The following is a 19295-nucleotide window of genomic DNA, read 5'->3' on the forward strand; positions in this document are numbered from 1 at the left end:
ACAAGGGATTTTTATCCCCTTCCCCAGAGCTCAGGCTGATGGGATGAGGGTTTGTGCATGTCTCTAGTTCATAGGAGGGGCGGGGAGCTATCAACAAAGTCTTGTCCATTGATGTTCCACAGTGGCTTGTCTGATGTCTTTAGGCCTTCCTTGTTGGGGAGGAGATGACACCTCTTGTGATAAACTAGTATTTCACCCTTGGTAATGCTTCTCCCCTGATTCTGGCATTTTGCAATTTTAGCAAACACTTAAATATTACCTTAAACATGGCATACAGAGATTATAAGTAAGACTAATACATGCAGCATCCTACAAGAATTTCATAAAGTTTGAACACTAAACACATTCTCATAACTCTAATATCTATTTTAACAATACTAGCACACAGGAGAGCCAGGTTGCTTTCCAGCTATGCATTTTTTAATCTTTAGTGAGGCCTGGGGGTCTTGGCATGGGCTATCACCTGGTCTGCCAGCATCACAATCCCTTTTGCTGGTAAGCCCCTGGGGAAATGGGCCTCTCTTTTTATTTGTCTTTGAAGTGCCACGTATACCTAATATACTGTACAAATAATTCATAATTATACACAGATGTTGCAGTATCACAGCTCAAGATGAGCAAAGTAATGAAGACCTAGGATTTCTGAACTTCTTGTCTCTTGGTGGACTGGTAGGCTCTGATCCTCAATTGTGTAAAGTGGAGCTCTGTTTGCAGACATGAGCCATATTGACTTTGAAGTTAATATATAAAGCCCTACAAACTGTTCTGGCAATTTATCTGTTAGAATTTGTTGAATGTAGCTTTTTGTTGTCAATGTGATATGCTACTCTAAGTACAATTTGTCATTACTTTCAATATTTATATTTTTGCACAAACTGATGAGTTTCTCAAATTCATTTTAATTTAGTAAAACAAAAGTAACTGTTTAAGTTGGCTTTCTGTCTCAGTGAAGGCAGATAAACCACATTTTCAGCCCTAGCATGTTTTTGCTTTCCCTTTCTTTCTGGGAGAGGAGAGGGGAAGGGGATGGGAGCTTCCCAGGATTCTTTGGAGTCTTGCTGATTATTACTTGGCTTCTTTGATTTCCTCTGCAGTCTTCATCCTCAAAGTACTCATTCTGTGGGAGCTATTTGAACTCCTTAAGAGGCCTGAATGTGCCTCCTTAAGAGCCAGTTGATCCCTCTCCTTGTATGGGGATGACACTCTATATCTCCATTTCTTTCAGCCAAGTGAGAGCATTTGAAAGTCATTCTGTCAGGGTGAGACAAGGTTGTGACTGAGAGGAATCTGGTTAAAGCCCAGTCTGGAGAAGATCGAGGTGATGGCAGGCTGGGCAGAGCAAACAAAGGATATAGACAAGGAATATAACATCCCCTCCGAAGGGATTTGTTCAGCATTGGTCATCTGAACTCACCATTTGAGGGTCTTGTTGCTCCCATTTTCTTTTGGAAGATTGAATAGCAGTAGTAGCCCAAATGGCTTTCTCCCATCTCATCTGGTTCGGAGGTTGTGACCCTTTTTCTTCTATGCAGATCTTGCTACCATAATTCATTCATCTGTCAGCTCAAGTTTTAGTGGATGGGGCTACACCTTAGATCCATTTTGAAGCTAAATCTATTGCAGAATGAGGATGCTTGCAGGGTATTCCACTGTGAGCACATGATACCAGGGTTCTTGCTACCTGTTGGGTTCAGTTAGAGTTTAAGGAGTGATTTTGAAGACTTTTACGGCTTGAGGCCTCCCAGTCTGAGGGCAGGTCTTCACTGGGGTGGGGGTTGATTTAAGATACGCAAATTCAGCTACGCGAATAGCGTAACTGAATTCGACGTATCGGAGCCGACTTACCCCGCTGTGAGGATGGCGGCAAAATCAACCTCCGCGGCTTCCCGTCGTTGGCGCTTACTCCTACCTCTGCTGGTGGTGGAGTAAGCACGTCGATTCAGGGATTGATTGTCGCGTCCCGACGAGATGCGATAATTCGATCCCTGAGAAATCGATTTCTACCCGCCGATTCAGGCGGGTAGTGTAGACCTAGCCTGAGAGACCACCTTTATCTCTGGACGGTACTGCTGTAGTTGTGCTAATTGAGATGCTTGAGTGGGATCTCCATTAGTGTACCATTAGTGTATAAGAAAGAGAATTTCTGATAGGATGTTTTCAGTGTAGAGCCCTTAGTTTTGGAATCACTGCTGACTTGAACTAAAGTAGTACTTATTCTTTTTCTGTTCGCATTTAGAAAAAGATATTTCATGTTTCTAGTGATATCAAATACATATTTTTTTCTAAATGTTTATTAAAAATAAATCAATAAATAAATTGCAGTCCGGTAGAGGTAGAATAAGGCCCAAACTGAAACCTGAATCACTCCATACTTGAGGATATTTGGAGCAGGAACTCAACATTGTACCTAATTTCTCACTTTTAATTGAAAAATCCTAGCTGTACTAGGCCTGCCCTGGACAGTGTTATTTACATATGTCTTTTTGGCTAATTCATTAATTATTGTCAGATCCAATGCAAGTATGTCCATGGGATTCTGGAAAGCTGTACAAGATACCTGCTGTTTGTGTGTATTGTTATTTTTTGCATAAAAAGACATGCTTGTTAGTTTTCCATCTAAACCAATTTACACTTATTCACTTAAATCTTTATACAGACTAGATAATTCCAAGCTTAAAACAATCCCCCTCTGACAGCAATATTTATTTGTTGGAAATATTCTGCACATCCTGAATCTGTCAAAGAGCTAGAAGTAAATGTTGTATGAAAATTACATATTCTCACAGATTGTCAAAAAGTTCCAGAAAATTTCAGACGATAGTATTGTTAATATAGCTGGTCAAAATAGTCAGCTAGAAAACTGTTCTGTTTGACATTGCCAATTCTTTGACGTCTAAAATATCAATTTCAACAAATTACTGGTGGAAACCAGGGAGGAAACCTATGGAGTCCTGCCACATAGGTTTCAAACTCTGCCTAATTTCCTGCCAGCTCACCTGCCTGGCTCCTGGGCAGCCCACCTGCTGGGCTCTTGGAGAACCTGGGCTTCCAAGCTTATGACTCCTCAGCTGCTTTGTAGCTTGCCTGGTGGACTGCCCTTGGAGCCAGGGCTTCGACAGGGAGCTGGGTGTCTGGTTCTGCACCTGGCCATCTCCCTGAGCTACTCTCCTGGAGGGCTGGCAGTCAACCATTCTGTGAAAAATTGCAAGAAAAGTCTGTCCTTAGCTCAAATCAGCTATTGTCTTATGAGAACTTTACAAATATCTGAAAAGCAATTCAGAGATGATCCAAGAATTTTCTTTTTCTTTGCATTTTCCTTCTCTCTGTCATTTAATGACATCTGAATTTTAGGCAGTGAAGCTATTTTGCTAAGCTTCATACACAACCCAAGATCTTCCCATTTGTGATGCCAAAGTGGGATAATATTCACAGTAGATTGTGCAGATCTCCATAATATGGTCATCCCTCATCTTCCCTGTGCACTTTGATCAGCAGTGAAATTATTTAGATTATTGGCAGGTAAATGTTCATAGGGCTTCAGAGTTAACACCTCACTGAGGTGAAGAGTGCTATTTCACTCCTAGAACTCTTGTTTCAGGCTGCCTACTTATCACTGTAGACACCACTCCTTTGATTTGATATCCAGTTTACATTTTGAACATTTTCTTCTTCATGACCATAAAGACTAGAGACTATATTATTATTAACCCCACCCTCTCCACCCCATGATTCAGCCCAAGCTGACACACCCATTTTTAGAACATTGGGGTTTGGATTTCCTAGTTTAGAATTACCCAATCCAGAGGTCCCAGTATGGCTCATAAAATTCTCAGCTGTGTGGCCTAGAGGCCACCCTTTCCTGGATCTTCAGGGTGTTTGTTGTTGGTGAATTCAAACAGACAATTTCTATTCATTTCTAAAGGGGACCAAAAATACAAGTAGATAATATTATTGTAAACATTCATTTTTTGATAACTAATATTCTAAATGCATATGGAAATTGGGTGCAATCCCATGTTGTTATAATTAACCTTTTAGCCACAAGATTAGTTCTTAAGAGCTATAATTTATAGCAAAATACAGTTAATATAATATCCCTATTGTTTTTAGATTAATAGTGTTTGTCCTTTGTCCCAGCCCCATTTTAGATCCCACAGGAATAAGATACACCATTGATATGTGGTAACAACATATCTAAACTGAATCGATATGCCAATGTGTTTTTCTGTGTAACTTTCTCTAGCATAGGTGACTCAGCACATTCAACTTTTACACAAAGAAAGGCATACATCAGAAAAGTACACTAAATCCATTTATCCTCTTTCCCATATGCTTTTTTGACTGATTGCTATGCAGATGGAATGATAAGTAATAAAACACCCCAAGTATTTTGTATTGCTTGTTATGAGCAGCGGCGGCTCCAGGCACCAGCGCTCCAAGCGCGTGCCTGGGGTGGCAAGCGTGCGAGGGCGGCAGTCAGGCAGCCTTCGGTGGCTTGCCTGCGGGAGGTCTGCTGGTCCCGCGGATTCGGCGGCAATTCAGTGGCGGGTACGCCAAAGCCGCGGGACCAGCGGACCTCCCGCAGGCATGCCACCAAATCCGTGGGACCGGGGACCTCCCGCAGGCGCGTCGCCCGAAGGCAGCCTGCCTGCCGTGCTTGGGGAGGCAAAAAAGCTAGAGCCGCCCCTGGTTATGAGTGAGGAAAGTACATTGACACTGCAGTTATGGATTGGACCATTATACCTGCATCTTTTTTAAAGTCATTCTACACATTGCTGTTGAGGGTGCTATTCATAACATGAGCATTTCTTCTCTCAACCCATTTTCATCATAGATAGTGCTTTCTCTTCTTCAAACACTAGATGTCTATGACATGTATACCTGATGTTTTCTTTATTTGTTTACAAGTGTGTAAGCCTTCTGTTGACCATAGTTCTTTTGCTAATCAACCACCCATTTCTGATTGCCCATTTCTGGTTTTTTTAATTACACTTCTAACAGTAACTCTCAAGATGTTTTTTCATTTTTTTATGTCAGAGCACAGAGCCAACTTTCTGTATGTAATTCATGCTCTTTACATTTTTTAAAAGAATTATATTTCTTTTCTGCCACCTATTTCTTTTAGATGTCAATGCCATGTTTTGACTGGCTCAACTTGAATGTTTTCCTGTTTTGTAAAGTGTGTGTGTGTGCGTGTAATATATATTTCCTTGCTTTTGGATTCATTTGTCTGCTTCCTGATTTTTTTGTCTTTTTTTATCATTATCCCTACATGTTCAGTACTGCAAACTCCAAGCATTCAAAAATCATGAGACAAGCCCCAAAATCCTGAAATTGACTTAAAATCATGAGATTTTTTTAAAATACCACATTTGCGATTCTTTTTATTTTCCTTCTGGATTTTCAGCCCTTTGAGTTCATGTTTATAAGCTTTTTCTTTGCATTCTCATGGATTAGAAACACTTTTTTTTAAAAAGTGAAAATTGAGATTTTCCTGTAATCATGATTCCAGCATGTGGGGCTTTAAAAAAAATACTGAATATCACGAAACTCACAAAAAAATCATGAGAGTTGTGAACTCTGTTTGTTACATATGTAAGAATAATACATCAGGATTTCCATTAAGGAGGCTGGCTCAGTTAATCACCGAAATCCTGGCTCAAGAGACATTGACATGATATGAAATTCCATGTGCCGGAACACTTAAGTCACTTTGATTCCACTTTTAAAGATTCATGACTATGCTTCCTCTTTGAAACTCCTCCTCTGTAGTACTTTGAGTACTTCGATAAATCAGAATAGGGCACTGCCCCAGGCCTTCTATGCAAATTTGATTGGATTCAGTCATCCCTTAAGAAATTCAGGGATTTTCCCCAATTTAGCAGGTCATGAAGAAATATGGAACGATCCAGCAAACTTTGGGAGTCTCAAAATATCAGTTTGTCTAGACAGTGATGCCACTGGGAAGAAACTGATTACAAGATCTTCTGATCATGACCCGAACAAACATTTTGATCAAAATTGTTGTACATCGTATAAAACTTCTAATTTAAAAATCAATTGAAACATCTAACAAATATTAAAGCTAGTATAAAAAAGTAACTGAATTCCAAGGCTTAACTAAAAACACATATGTTCAAACATCCAGTCATGTATTGCTTCTAATCTCAGGGCAAGCAAACTGGCAAATACTGTTGTACTTGATTTCTCCTTTATTTTCTGCAGGCCCAATAGAAACAAGAATAGCTGTTAAAAATACTTTTACAGTGAAAAGGAGATTTTTCTTTGCAGTGGCAGAGATAATGGGGCTCAAGCCCCTTTAAAAAGGCACCACACATACACCTAAGCATATTATGCAAGTGACCAAAGGAGGTGTACAACACAAATTTTTACATGGGACTGGAAAGTGAGTCTGACTCTCATTCATCTGGCAGAAGCAGGGGCCCGACTCCCTGCTCTGGGTGATGTAACATGGAACATGAGGTCATGTGGTGCTGTGACCCTGTGCACCATGTCACAATGCTATTCACTCAAATTTGGTCTCTGTCATGATGTAGGGGCAGCTGGGTCACCAGGTTGTAATGCTGGGAATGGGGACCAGGCCCAGCCCAGTAGGACAGAAGCTGTCACTGTAGGGTGAGTGTAGATGGACTCACGCTCCAGCCCACCACAAATGACCCATCACTCCCCTGCTTTAAAACTTGCTTCTGCCACTGTTTCTTTCTCTATCTTAATACAGACTTCGGGTTTAAATCCTCACAGACCCCACAACTTGAATAGTGGTCAGATGTTGTTCTTCAGAATTATATTCGTAATGATCTTCTTGTATTCCCTCATACTGGTCTAATTTCTTCTTAAAACCATGGTTGTCTTTTATGCTCATGACATGTATGTTTGACTGGAGTCCCTTGATAACTTAGGTCTTTACACTTCAGGTATTAGAGTGAAGACAAGTTGAATTCATTTTTATATGTCTTAATTTAATGTACTTTATTCTTTCTCTTATTACCCAACAAAAGTGGTTTCATACTTTTTTTTTAATGTCATGAATGCTTTTTTTTTAAATAGTAACTGAAATATAGCATACTATTCCTCATGCAGGAGGCTGGGAAGAGGAGGGAGCAGGGGGTTGGAGGGCAGGGCACTGGGCTGGAGGGCTGAGTAGGGGAGGAGAAATGGGAGCAGGAGACGGGGGGACCTCGGGGGCTTAGACAGCTAAGGAGGGGAGGAGAAGGACTAGCGGAGGCTAGAGGGCTGAGGGGGGAGAAAGGAGCTAGGAAGCAGGAGGGAATGGTGTCAAAAAAGCCAAAATGCAGTTGGTGGGTTGCCTTAGTAAAAAGTTTGGGAACCACTGGACTAGCTGACCTCTCAAGGTCCCCTCTGGCCCTATGTTTCTATGATTCTGGGAAAATGCAATTTATTATATATAGAAGAGAATTGTAATTACAGCTGGTTGAAACTTGGAATTTCTGGTTCATGAGAAATTTTGACATTTCAAAATTTGGTTTTGGTCCAAATTGGAATGAAAACAATTATTTTTGAAATTTCCTGTGAATTGGAATGTCTGAAAAAAATTGGTTTTGGAAAACTTGAAGCATTTGGAATTCCAAAATTTTGTAATCAGCCCTGCACTTTTAGATATTTATGTAAGTAATATAGATGATATACAAGTATTGATTAAGGCTGAAACACAAGTAGAAGAACCAGAATGCCTGAGGCCTGCAAAAGAAGTTAGCTTAGCCAAACTAATCAAGCCTTAAATTGTAGGTTCACATGAGTAAGTAACTGGTAAGTGATCTTTATTCACAAGATATGGTGCTGCAGTAAGCAATTGTGTTTAAGAACTGGTGGAGTTGAAGTAAGAAACCACAAAACATGAATTGTTGATATTTTAAGAGATTCCTGAGAAATACGTATTACAGAAAATTGCAGGTGTTTGACCACAGAAAAGTTATAGCAACCATTGATGTAAATGGTTAATTAACGTATAGAACCTGGGGACCACAACAAAAGTGGGGTGTGGAAGTTGAGATAAGGAAAAGGGGATGGACTGATCAAGAATATATATGAGATACAATGACATGCACTACAAAACATTATAAAACCTGTTACCTGGCCTATGTGCCATGGGATACACTGGAACATGCCAGACTGATGTGCACCTGTTGATTGTCTTACCTACTTCGGGATTCCCTGCAAGAAAAAAGTAAGGAATGCAAGTGCTGGACATTCAGTATTATCCTCCTCTCCTTTGCTATATTGCAGTGCTAATAAGTGTGAATATAATGTTACTGGAATGTGCTTCATGAAAAAGGTCTCTTGTAAGGTATCATTACAAAGCTTATAATGTACTGAGTGTATTCATCCTATTTGTATGAATGTATCATTCTTGTATCTGAAACTAGAAATATGAAATAATACTCTGAGGTGCTATTGTAATTATGCAAAGTGTGGGTCATTAATGGAGTTTGGAATCTTGATGGCTCCCATTAACCAGGACAATTGACTGTAGATGGCTCTATTTACTTGCAAGCCTTCCTGTGAGTCAGGCGGGGAAGAATGAAGGCTTGGAGTCTCACAGGACATGTGACCATGTCACTTGGTACTGGAATCCACCTTAAAACTGGTGCTTTTCCATTTAGAAGGAGGGATGGGGACCCAGAGAGACAAAAGATTCCCGGTTTGTGCCAAAGCTATAAAAGGGGATGGAACAGAACACGGGGGGCTGCAGTCATGAGAAATCCCCTAGCCACTACAAGGACTATACCAGGGGAAAGGATTGGGCCCAGACTAAAATGGAGTCTAGTCTGTGAAAGAAGCTTATTGGAACATGTCTGAGGGTGAGATTTCATCTGTATTCAGTTTCCTACTGTATTAGGCTTAGACTTGCATGTTTTATTTTATTTTGCTTGGTAACTTACTTTGTTCTGTCTGTTATTACTTGGAACCACTTAAATCCTACTTTTTATATTTAATAAAATAACTTTTTGCTTATTACTGAACCCAGAGTTAGTGACTAATACCTGGGGGAGCAAACAGCTGTGCATATCTCTATCAGTGTTATAGAGGGCGGACAATTTATGAGTTTACCTGTATAAGCTTTATACAGACTAAAACAGATTTATTTGGGGTTTGGACCCCATTGGGAACATCAGTATCTGGGTGCTAGAGAGAGGAGCACTTTCTAAGCCGTTTTCTGTTGAGTCTGCAGCTTTTGGGGGACGTGGTTCAGACCTGGGTCTGTGTTTGCAGCAGACTAGCATGTCTGGCTCAACAAGACAGGGTACTGAAGTCCCTAGCTGGCAGGGAAAACAGGCTCAAAGGTAGTTTCAGCCCATTAGGTGACAGTCCCAAGGGGGTCTCTGTGACCCAATCTGTCACACATACTCTTTCCTATCGTCTTCCCTTATAACATATAAATCCCAAATTGCCAGCTCTTGTCCTCTTTGCATCCGCAGATACTGAAAGTGCCTGTCACCTGACTTTTTTTCTTGCTATTACTACCCTACACTGCTTTGGTGTTGCAGCCTCCTAGTACATATGTAAAACTCCTTGCATTCACATACAACTTGTATCAACAGTGCACTGGTGTTTACATCACTATTGTGGTTGCACTTTTTTCTGAGCAACATCTAAGTACTGTTGTATTTTGCACTGTATCCCTCTGAGCCAGTATGGACAGAAAATTTAAACTTTGCAGCTCTATGGGTGCCATGGCCATTGGAACCCTACAAGTCTCCTCCCTTCTCGCCTTCCTTAGTGATAATTTTGACAACTCAGACCACTGGTTCTGTGTGCCGGACCCTTTCATCAAGGGGCTAAAATTGCTCACAATAAATAGTCCCAAATTAGACTGCCCTTGTGATAAATAGGTAAGGAGAAGAATGAATCACTTGTTTGCTGTCTGTGTCATACAGCACAGTACAAATTATTATATTCAGTCCTGGGTCTTATCAGTTGGGTTTCGTTTTCACTGTACCATCAGATATGAATACAGATATACACTGTACCATACAGATATTAATGTTTGCTTAAGGAGGAGGTAAAACACACTTTGCTGGGTGTCAACTCCTATTAAATAGATTATTTTTACAATATTTAAATTAACCGATGAAGACTATTTTATTTTATATCTATTCTTATTACAGAATTAAGCATCTACTTTAAAGAGCACTCTCCATTATTACCCATCAGGAATATTTGTATTTTAGATACTTCCTTTTCAGTTTGTCTGGAATAAACATTACACTGGTCAGTAAGTTGGTATGCTACAGTATAGCTTTTATATCATGCTAGAAAGTATATTAGATATACATTACACTATATCGATGTGCAACACACTGTATATAAGCAATTCAAAGACTTGGACACTTGCTTCTATCCAGAGGTGATATGTTTAAGCAGAAGATTGGGTACACTATTTCTTATAGAGTCATAGAGTTTAAGGGCAGAAGGGGCCACTAGATCATCTGCTATTGCCCCAAGCATCAAGATTTTTTGGAATAAGATAACTTCAAAAAAAAAATATTTTATAACTAAGAGTTGTAGCATGCCAAGCCACTGAAATTATTCTGGAGTTTGCCAATCCAAAGAGTTGATGTAAAAGGCAAGAAATTAACAAGACTGCTACTCCCAAATGGTAAATAATACTCTGCCTCTTAAATAAAATACATGGTTTAAAAAACAAACAAAACCATTTTTTCAGACCGGTCTTTTTTTCTTGACTACTTTGGCATGTTCAAGATCCTTGAGATACTGGAACCTTCGGATATTAATCTATACACTACTCCTACAGAAATGTTAATTTACTTCTGCGTCAGAAAGTGTTTGGAGAATTCCTCTTTGGTAGCTGTAGAGGAGTTAGCCAATCTGGAAACAGGCAGCAACTAAGGAGCTGAGGAATTGTATATTATGTACAAACTGGTTAAGATTCCTATTTGGTTTTGTATTCCTTATTTTTGGTGTGGTTTACATTGTTTACTGCATGAGTTATGTACTTAGACATTAAATCTGATGAATTTCATGTTTATGTTGGGTTTAGGGGAAGAGAGATATTGAGGAGATGACATTATAAGTTGCTTTTGCCTGTCCTTGTTATTTTGTCCCATATTTTTCTCTTGTTTTACCAACCAAATAAATGTAAAAATACCAGTCATTTCTCCCTTTTATATCAGTCCAGATGCTATGATATATCTCCTTCAAGCTGGCAAAAATAGTTAAAACAATTTAAATAAGATCTACGCATAAGATGCTTCTTGGCTCACAGACTTCAACTGTCTCTGTCTCCAGCTGGTAGAAGACCAAGTATCCTTTCCCTCTCCCTAAAGAAACAATTAAAAGAAAGGCACACACAGTCAGATTCCTCTGCCCCAAAGAAAGAAAGAATGTTTTTTGTTTTGCTTTGTTGCTCTAGTTCTTTGTACTAGGCACCATATAAAACCCTAAGATAGTGAAACTTGTCAGTTAAATTTTGGCCTTAGTTTTTTTGTTGGCCAACAAAGAATGTTGAATTTTGTTGAATGACTTCTGTAGTTTGATCACAACTATTCCCAAGAGAAAGATACAGTACATATTCTATAGCCATCTGCTAGTTTAAGTCTCTCTTTCCAGGGCAAATGAAGTACCTCAAAGGGAAATGCTTCTCTTAAACATGTTCAGTCTGGTCTTGGCTCATCACTCATTACAATTAGAGTCTCTGAGTCTACTCTACTGCGTCAATAGGAATTGTATCAGGGAGCAGGAGCGGAGCCATGTTCCATTGGTTGAATATGTTTAACTGGAGACAGAGCGGAGGAGAGTAGCTTTAGTTGCCAAATGTGCAGCTGCTTCCTTAGTGTCATATGAGGGACTGACTACCTTTGGACCCTCGGTCTCACTTGCAACAAGCTTTCTTTAAAGAATGTGAGCAAGCGCCAACTGTGATTTTATGAATGCAAAAGCACTGACAGTTACTCCACTTACTAAACACAACAAACAGTCAGCTTTTGTAGTCTGGTTTGCTTATTAAAAGAAAGAGCTCTACCAAGCATGTAATCAATGTAGCTAATATTATCCTAGAATGCTTTCAAGTCAGTAGAGAGAAGACTGTTTTAGGTCTTTAATTATGTTTTCAAAGCTAAAATGCAAGTATATTTTCATGACTAAGCAGTTATGTCTTGACAACCCCATCTTCCCCTGAAATTCAAGCTTAATTTTTTGCAGACCCATATGGTTTTCTTTCCATTTCATTACTCTGAACTGTGAATTGTATTAGTTAGAGTCCTATTTATTGGAATCATGATGAGTTTAAGGATATACTCATTTATTTTTACCTATAGTACCATACTCAAATAGCAATCTAATACATATTATTGTATAAAATCTTTTCACGTGTGGTCTGTGATTTGCAGTTTACAATTTTTTTAAATATATAATAAAATCTTAGTCTTACAAAGTACTAAAAACAGTGCTAGGGATTCAGATCACAACCAAAGCCAGGAATAGTACTTTATTTCTTTGTAAGAAAACAATTATTTGTAAATAGATCTATGAACTATATGTTCTATTCATTCATATTTGATTCATATTTTTTCATAGATTCATATTTTTAAGGTTATAAGGGTGCATTAGATTATCTAGTCTGACTTCCTGTATAATACAGGCAATAGAATTTCACCAAAGTACCCCTGCAGTGAGCCAGTAACATGGTTGACTGAAGCATATCTTCTACACAGGCATTCTGTCTTCTAAAAAGGCATTAAAGACATTAAGAGATGGAAAATCTCTCTCTTCCCTGGGTAGGCTGTTCCAATGTTAATTACTCTCACTGTTAAATTTTTTTTGCCTGATTTTTAATTTGAAATTGTCTGGCTTTAACTTCCAGCCATTTGTTCTTGTTATGCTGCCTTTCTCTGATATATGAAAAAGCACTTTGGTGCCTAGTATTTCTTCTCCATCAAGGTACTTATACATCGTAAGCAAGTCACCTCTCGATCTTCTTTTTGATAATCCTCTTGCTGTAAGGCATTTTTCCAGGCCTCAAATCACTTGGTTTTTTTCTGCACCCTGTCCAAATAGTCTATGTGTAGATGTTATCGGCTTTAAAATTGAATACAATTCAGTGAAAGATTTGACTACTAAATGTAGATATTCCTTCAAAACGTTTTGTGTGTGATAGAAGCATGCTATCAACTGCACTTTTTACCTCAAAAACCAAATCCCAAGTTTCTTCAGTTACCTCAGTTTACCTCAATTTGAAATACATTCCCACTCCACCCATACACTTTTTACTCCTCTCCCCATGTGAGAGCTATTTGTATTATCCTCTGTCACTATTAACACCATTGTCAGTATGGCCACATATATCACATGATCCTGGAATATGCACTCTAATCAATGTGACTTACATTTTCTTTGCCACCTTTCTAGCAGGCCTACTCTTCAGAAGCTTCAACCTATGTTTTTTGGCATGGAAGCACAGTATAAAATGGCACTGTGTCTAGAGTGTCATGTTGTTTTCATAGACAGAGGCATTTTTGACTGTTATGTCATTAATCTGTATCACTTCTTTATTTTTTACAGAGTACCATGCTGCAATTTTGCAATTAAAGAGGGAAAACAAGGAAGAAGTTGAAAACTTAAAGGTACATCTTTTTAATGATGCTGATTTGTTATAGAAGTGATTTTTTGTTCTTTAAATCTTGTGCAAGTTGCAGATTTAAGTAATCCAGTATATGATTTATGTTCTGATATTAAACATATTTTTGGTTTTCTCTCTAAAAGTTAGTTTTCAGCTGACGGGCAGCTCAATTAAAGATACTTTACTTAAAATCCATATGTGCAGTCACAAATCACTTTTAAAGGGATTTAGAATTTTTTCAAATGTCCCTTTTCTAAGCTTGCTGATTGTATCACTCCTGCAGGGCACAGGGCAAATTCATCCCTCTGACTCATCAGCACTGTAATTTGTAAACTCGTTTAGCATATTAAAGCTCCATGACTTAACTCATTGCTTTTTCATTTAAGTAGCAGCATAGATTTCTTATAAAGTGCAGTTATTCTCCAAAAAGTGCCCATAGGAATTGCATTTGTGGGGCTGTGTGTCTGTGATTTCATATTTTACTGCCTTTATGAGTAAAAGAATGTTTGTTTTCCTAAATGCCGCCTCTGAAAACCCAGTCTGGTTTCTGACTGTTAGAGCTAGAAAGATCACAGTTCAACATAAATAGAAAAAGTTCTTCTATCTGAATTTAATTAACTATCCTGTGGATGGTATATGAACTCATCAGAATCGAGCCAACTCTTCCAAAACAATGTTGGCTCTGCAGTGCTAACTGAAGTAAAAAGTAGCAAAAGCATATTTTTGTCATAAAAGCAAGTAGGTGTGGTTGAATATATAGGTCGGGAGACGATTTCTTGAACAAGAAGATGGTGCCAATTTTAAACACTTTGAATTATCTTCTGGTCAAACTATGTAGCACTTTTCTAACACTGAACAGTGAATTAGCTGTAATACCTGCACCATGGTACCACAGTATGTTTGTGCTGTGTTTTCAGTGTGTAAGTCACTGAGATACAAACATATGCAGCATTTCCATTGTCAACATTAAGGCAAATGGAACTGAAAATAGCAGGTAGAAAAAGTCTGAGCCTGGTGACATAAAAGGCAACATGTTCTCAGAAGCTTTACTAATAGATTCCACTTGTTGGGTCTCCTCAAGTCCTGAATGTTGTATTTTTTCCGTCCCTTACCTCCCCCCCCTCCCCACATTGACTTTTCTTGTGCTGGCATAATTTTTTCAGTTTTCATCATTTTTCTTGAGTCTATAGTGTGAAATCTTGCCCCACTGAAAAGTCAATGAGAGATTTGCCATTGACTCCAATGGGACCAGGATTTCATTCATATTGTTTTTTTTTTTTTAAATTTTCTTCAAAATTCCTTGAAATGTATGAGTCGTGGTTTTTAATGCTGGAGACTTAGCATTTATTGATTTCTGTTTTTTAAAAGCATATACTCAATGGCTGTAGATTCATCAATCAGATTATCATGTCATATAAAAACTTATAACATAGCAATATAAAAACAGGTCCAATTAGCCCAATTTCATAACAAAATCTGGCCATCCAGCTGAAGTCCTGTTCTTCTACTGTAGTTCCCACTACGCTAAAATTTTGCTGAGAAAAACAGATGGGTTTTAAAGCATGCTGAGAAGATCAATAAATTTGGGCTTTTTTGGGAACAAAATGGAATCAATGTTTGACAAATCAAATGGCTTGATGACACACCCACGTTTAACAAAATCTACATGGAATCATCTGATTGTCTAAAGAACATCAAAAAGGCTTTTTTTAAAGTGTTTCTTGGTGTTTTAGTGCCCCGATACCTCATGAGTAAGATGCCTCATGCTTGATTATACAGAAAAGGAGAGTAAACAGAATGAGATGACTGAAGAGAGGGACAAATAGTTTCTCTAGTCTCTCACTTCCTGGGCTTTTAAAGAGTTGGGTATGTTGCCCTTCTACTGCTTATTTTACCCCACCAGTAAGTGGTATCTGTTGCTGTGGTAAGATGTGAAGATTTCTGCACATCACTCAACACTAGTTCTTCCAGAGGATTGAGGAGTAGCATTGACCGGCGCTGAGGACAAATCTATGCAGACCTACTTGACTTAGATATGGAGATGTGGTGTAGAAAGTGGTGTTTAACGTATTGAGCTCCAAGGAATTTTATCTCCCAAATTACTAAAACTTTGTAGTCTAGAGAAACAAAAAATGGTAGGCCAAATCGTAATTGTGTGTTTTAATGCCAACTCATAGAATTATAGGACTGGAAGGGACCTCAAGAGGTCATCTAGTCCAGTCTCTTACATTCATGGCAGGGCTCTAGACCATCCCTGACAAGTGTTTGTCTAACCTGCTCTTAAAAGTCTCCAGTGATGGAGATTCCCCAACCTCCCTAGGCAATCACAACACAGGGATGTGATTCCCAATATTTTAGTCACATTGTGTTCTTGGCATCCTTTAGGTGACACTATGCTTAAAGATAAGGAAAAGCCTCACAATTATTAACCATGACTATAGGAAAAGAAAGAAGACTGTCACAGTTACCAGGCTAACAGCACCACTCACAGGGCTGGCCATATGGGTGGGCCACCCGGGCGTTTGCCCAGGGTGCCAAGGTCAGGGGGGCACCGTGTGGCAGCGCAGAGGTGCATGTTGCCAGTGTGGTGTCAGAAACTGCTCCTGGTTGGCTAGGGAGTGTCGCAAACTTGTAGCGGTGATGTGTCGGGGGGGGAAGAGGATGGTGCCCAGATTTCTCCCTGCTTCCTCCTGGCAGAGGAATTGGGGTGGGGGAAGCAGTGATTCAGAGATACTGCTCCTTCCCCCTTTATTCTGAACCTTCCTAGGGCGGACTAAGGGCAGGTGAGGAGCAACGCCAGGCTCCCTGCATCCAGGTCACTTTCCCCACCTGTGCAGTGCTGTGAGGCAAGCATCAGGAGCTGCTGCTCTCCTGCCCTCCCCTTATGCAGCCCAGGTGGGGAAAGTGACTTGGAAGCAGGGAGCTCTGACGTTGCACCTCGCTCCCACCCCCACACTCCCCAAGGGGGCCAGAGGAGCAGTATTTGGGGGAGGGGGGAAGTGAGTAGCAATGGAGCCACTGCATGCATCCAGATCGTTTTCCCCACATGGACGCACGAGGGGGTGCAGGGGTTAGGAGTGAAGGGGGCAAACTGCAGGCATTGGGGACACAGGAGGGGGCAGCCGTTAGGAGTGCAGGAGGTGGAGAGCGCAGGGATTAGGGGTGCAGAAGGGGGGGCAGGGATTGGGGCAAAGGGGGGTGAGGAGCTTCAGGAGCCCACAGGGACCAGGGACAATGGGGGGCACCTATGGGGACCAGGGGCAATGTGGGGAGTGCCGTGTCCACGGGGGCCAGGAGTGCCAAAATACAAGTTTGCCCAAAGTGCCATTTTCCTTAAGGCCTGGCTCTGCTGACCTCTCCTGGTCTCTTTGAATGCATATCTTCCAGGTCTCGGGCCTCGAGCCATCACATTTGTTGGGTTGGAACCCCACATGATTCTCCCATTCTCAGACTAGGCCTTGGGCTTCAGTCCCCCTGTACTAGGGTCATTACTAGGGTTGCCAACTTTGTAATATTTAAAAACTGGACACTCCAACAGGAGGGTCGGAACCTCTCCTTACCCTCCCCTTCCCTCAGGCCTCACCCCAGCCCTGCCTCTTCCTCCAGGGCTCCACTCCTGCCCCAGCCCCTTCGCCCTGAGGCCCCGCTCCGTTCACTTCTCTTTCCTCCTGCCCCCGTTGCTCGCTGCTCTTCCTCTCTCTCTCCCCCACCTCTGCCCAGGTCGGGAGGCACTTGCCTGGGAAGCCAGGGCTGAGAGCTGCAGACACGCAGTGCAGGTAGGAGGTAGCCCCGGCTAAGAAGGGGCTGGCACAAGTGATGACTTGGCAACTCCCCCACCCACAGTAACCGGACTTTGGGTGTCCAGTCAATAGATCCGACTGGACACTGTCAGGTCCCCTTTTTGACTGGACTTTCCAGTTGAAAACCGGGCACCTGGCCACCCTAGTTGTTACCTCAGCAGTACCTGCAGTTCAGCTCCCTCTGGGAGCTATTGACAATGGTATCCACTGGCCAGACAGCCTTCTTAAAACCACTTACTGTTGATTTAGAACCAAATAATTTCAGAGAAAATTTACTTTAAAACAATCTATACCTGTGGCTTTCTTTCCTAAGACTTATCTTCCCCATGAACCTGGAAAGATCCTTATTGTTTAAGATGCTTTTGAGGGGTGTGCATCTGTGTTCCATGTCAGTCTGTTTCCCCAGTACTAGCTCTCTCATGACTCACCCCTTCCTCTCTCTTCAAAGAGTCTCTTTAGATGTTTAGGGTCCCTTTGATTCCTAGGCTGCCAGCCTTGGCAAAACAGCTGGGTAAGTTTGAGCTGGAGGCTGGAAGTAGCATTTTCATTTCAAAAGGATCAACCATTTTCTTATTATTGCCCCCAAGTGTGTGCTGGGAGGCTACTTAGCTAGAGGTGAATGAGGAGCTCACAGACCATGTGGCACTCGGGCAAGAATGGGAGGCTTTGGTATGGGAAAGGGGAAATGGCATGAGCTCTGGTATGAGAGAAGGGATGGGGGGGAGTTGCAGCAACTCCCTGAAATAAAAGGGCGGGGGGCGGGGCATGGAGCGATGCATAAAGCTCCTGGTGTGCGCAATAAGATCAGCCTACAGAAGCAACAGAAGGCGTGCAGCATTCTAATAAGTATATCTTAAAATTCAGTGAAGGCAAAGGCAAATGTGTAATGACCTAAAATTAGAATAATAATTTTTAATAACCATTTTTGCATCAACAGTGAAATCTACCTTCTAGAGAGCTATTAGGAGTATGGGGAAATTACTCCAGTGAGGAAGCATGGCTTGCTTTGTCAGAGATTAAGTGGGAGAAAAGGACAAACATATTCTGTAGACCAAAGGGGGTAGTGTTAAATGCTCACCTCTGCAACTAGGAAGACAGTAGTAGTGGAGAAACCAGGGATACAGACTAAATTCACAGACTGTGAATCAAGTGACTCTTGGGGTAATCATCAGTAGCAATGATTGTGAAGGCAAACTGCCACTAGAAATGCATGGAAGGACCCATAGTTATTTTGTATTTCTCAAAACAGAAATAGTCAAAATGTGGTGGGGAGGAAGATGAGGGTCCATATCCCTATTTTCTCCCTGAGACATAATCAGTTTATTTCTAAGAAGTGAACTACATAGACATGTTTACAGGAATCTAGAGAGCTACAGCAGCACCAATAATGTACTCAGTAGTAGCAATGGTCACTCTTATGATGACCTTTCAATACTGTGATTTGGTAAATCCAAGCACACTTTATGAATTCTGTTTGATATTGGGACTCCGTGTGTGTCTGTGTCAGACTCTATTTGAATGTGGGGCTTCTTGCCTTCTCTTGTCTTTTTGCCTCCATATTGGATTGAAATTCCAAGAGGTGGTGACACAGGACTGACAACGTGAGCCATTAATCTAAGTAGTTCCCCTTCAAATGGGAGCACATTAGGATGTGGAATAGTTGAAGCCTAGGGAAAACCAGTTTTGTCCAACTTTTCTGCGGGAGGTTCTAGAGCAGTGGAATTTCACCAGAGACAGAACAAAGAAAGGCTGAGACATTGGGGTGGGAACTCACAAACAGGAAGCTGGGGCATAGCAGGGGAAGAGAGGGACATGCTTTCATAATAGAGGATCTTTCTTAACTGCAGTTTGAGCTGAGAAAGAAGGAAACTGGTTGA

At 40.7% G+C, this 19295-nt stretch overlaps 1 protein-coding gene across 6 annotated transcripts in view; it reads left to right on the top strand.

Moving 5' to 3' along the window:
- Window positions 1–19295, top strand: part of FMN1 (formin 1) — a 393438-nt gene that overhangs the window by 157552 nt on the left and 216591 nt on the right. For all 6 annotated transcript variants that reach the window (XM_065595382.1, XM_005309777.5, XM_008174656.4 and 3 more), the window contains one exon: window positions 13561–13622. In XM_065595382.1, the coding sequence (XP_065451454.1) occupies window positions 13561–13622 (62 nt within the window). The remainder of the gene's footprint in view (window positions 1–13560; window positions 13623–19295) is intronic.

Source organism: Chrysemys picta, chromosome 4, assembly GCF_011386835.1.
Source record: "Chrysemys picta bellii isolate R12L10 chromosome 4, ASM1138683v2, whole genome shotgun sequence".
In the NCBI taxonomy this organism is placed as follows: Eukaryota; Metazoa; Chordata; order Testudines; family Emydidae; genus Chrysemys; species Chrysemys picta.